This window comes from Gavialis gangeticus, unplaced genomic scaffold (genome assembly GCF_001723915.1).
Source record: "Gavialis gangeticus isolate Ggan-Ray unplaced genomic scaffold, GavGan_comp1, whole genome shotgun sequence".
Taxonomy (NCBI): Eukaryota; Metazoa; Chordata; order Crocodylia; family Gavialidae; genus Gavialis; species Gavialis gangeticus.
Genome location: NW_017729018.1, coordinates 8,778,670 through 8,781,255, shown reverse-complemented (window position 1 = coordinate 8,781,255; position 2,586 = coordinate 8,778,670). Strand labels below are relative to the sequence as shown.

At 61.6% G+C, this 2,586-nt stretch overlaps 1 protein-coding gene across 1 annotated transcript in view; it reads right to left on the bottom strand.

Moving 5' to 3' along the window:
- The window catches only part of ANKRD24 (ankyrin repeat domain 24), a 34,713-nt gene that overhangs the window by 16,461 nt on the left and 15,666 nt on the right, over positions 1-2,586 (bottom strand). The window contains 5 exon segments of the mRNA XM_019513394.1: positions 181-300; positions 696-788; positions 1,106-1,134; positions 1,547-1,734; positions 2,287-2,393. Coding sequence (XP_019368939.1) covers positions 181-300; positions 696-788; positions 1,106-1,134; positions 1,547-1,734; positions 2,287-2,393 — 537 coding nt within the window.

Here is a 2,586-nt window from a genome sequence, read left to right as displayed (position 1 = left end):
CCTCCTGATTCAGGTTATCTTGCAGTCCCTCAACATCCCAAGATGCTCTGTGGCCCCCTCTGGTAAGCACCCCCCTTGCAGGGTGGGTGGGCTAGCCTGCACCAGTGCTTCTCTGTTCCTGTTGAGCTGAGCTGGCCCCACCCTCTAGCTGTCACAGAGTTGTGGCAGCAAAGCCTCTGCTCCCCAGCCTGTGTTCTGCTTCTGCTTCTCCTGCTGTTGCTCCAGGCTCCGGATCTTCTGCAGGAACTGGGCCCGCTCCTGCCGCAGCCGCACGATCTCCTCATAGGCCTCCCTGTCCTCCTGGGGGGGCCAGAAGCAGGGCTGTGAGGGTGGCACAGGGGGTACCTAGCCCTCCCCAGGCTTAATGGAGCAATTAGCTGTGACTGGCCCCATGCCCAGCTGACATCCAGGTTGCAACTGGAACCTCAGTCAGAGCCAGAGAATCAGACCCACCCACCCCGCATGCAGATAGAGGTCCTTGCCCAGTTGGCATCAAGTGCATGCTCTTGGGTATCTCAAGGAATCTCATGCAGGCCCCTGCTGCTGGGGGAAGCTTGCAGGGACATCCCCCCCACCCCAAGCCCAGCCCTGCCCTGCCCAGCAGAGGGGGTGGGCTGAGACATTGAGTCAGGCTCAGGCCCATTCCCCAGGGGCTGCCAGGTGAGCTCAGAGTGGGCAGAGCCTGGCAGCCTCACCTGGTTGAGGGCAGACTGGGGAGGTGGGGGGGCCTTCCTCTTCCGCGGGGTGCTGTTCTTGTCCTTGGACAGAGGCTGGCTGGTCGAAGACGTCTGCCAAGACACCAAGGGGAGAGGGCCATGGCGGGGTCCCAGTGTGCCATGGCTCTGCCCAGGGGCAGGGGCTAGAGCAGGCTCTCATGTGAGCAGCCCCAGCCCCTCCGTAACACCCCTTCTCCCACCCCGAGTGGCAGAGGAATCTCAGTCCTGCCCCAGGATAGCTGCAGCCCAGGGAAGCCCGCACACCCTCTGCCCTGGGGCCAGGTGGTGGCAGGGCTGCCAGGTGTGCTTCAGCCCTGGAGCTACGAGGCCGTATCAGTTCCAGCCTCAAGACCCACAGAGCTCCCTGCAGGGGGGGCCAAGCCCTTTACCTGGGAGAGCTGATCCATCGAAGACTCTTCTGTGGGAGGCAGTGGTGGAGGAAAGAGACTATCAGGCCTTAGAGGAGCCACTGGACCAGGCCCGCAAGGGATGCTTGTACACACACATGCACACCCATGCACACAGCAGCCACATGGCAGATGCAAGCCAGAACCAAGCTCCTGCCTGCAGCTGGGGGGGGGGCCGGTGCCAGCACTGGGAAGGGACCACCCCCCGCTCCAGGGGAGCAGGGAGAGAAGTGAGGCAAGGACCCCTAGAGAAATCTCCAGGGCTTAACCCACATGGCTTAACCCAGTGGGACAGTGATGACACCGGCGAGCCTCTACCCTAACTCTCACCCACCTCTACCCTAGTGCAGGGGGGGCACCAGGTGGGGGCAGGGGACCCGGTGGCATGGGAAGACCGAGGCCACTGCCCAGCAAGCACCTTACCACTGGCCCAGGACCGGCGCTGAGTGGCATCCTGTAGGTAGTGCTGGATCAGAGCGTTGCCTGTGGCTGTGCTGTAGTGAATTGCGTCGTGGCCCATGGCATCCACCGTGGTGACCCGCGCCCCAGCATGGATGAGCACCTCCACCGTCTCCACGCTGCCATGCTCACAGGCCAGCATCAGCGCAGTCCTAGGTAAGCGACGGGCCCGGTCACCCTCCAGCCATCTGCTCTTTGTTGTGGCAGCCCTGCTCTGAGCCCCATCTCTGCTGCAGAGACCCCCACGCCCCATCTCCTGGTCCAACCCCCCCTGCCCTGGGGACACGACTGTCCTGCTTTAGAAGCAGCTCCAAGGCAGCTCCATTCTCAAGCATGGCCCAGAGCAAGTGTGCCACAGTCTCCAGCGAGCTGACACAGAGAGACTGCAAGCACACCCAAGGTCAGGAAAATCACTGCCCCCCCAGAGGTATGCACAGGCTACTCCACATCGTCCCCCCTCTCAGGCAGCACTTTGAACAGCAAAGGGCCATGGCCTTAAGATGCTTTCTTCTGCTTCATGCACAACCCAGATTTCCAGCCCCCAACCCAGATGCTCCCAGCTGGATCCGCTCCTCACTGTCCCACTGCTCAGTCAGTGTCCAGGAGTCATCTCTCTCTTGCCAAAAGCATCCTCATCCCATCCCCTAAGATTTAATCCTTTCCTGTCTGCCCCTCCCAGTATCCTTCCATGGGGTGGCTCTCACCTGCCCTGCTGGTCTCTGCTGTTCACCGAGGCTCCGCGGTGCAGCAGGTAGCGGCACAGCTCCGAGTGGCTCATCTTGGCTGCAAGGAGCAGGGGGGTCAAGCCATCCTAGAGCAGGGAAAGGTAGGTATGTCCTCAGCAGGGCTCAGCTGGACTCTGGTCTGAATGGGCCGTGTGCTACCTGCCTCCCAGCATGGCCCAGGCCTCCTGCTAGGGCTGGGTGGCACAGGTGTTTGCAAGGTCAATGCCATGTACCAAGAAACAAGCCAAAGAATGTGTGATGTGAATCCCAAGTGGCTCA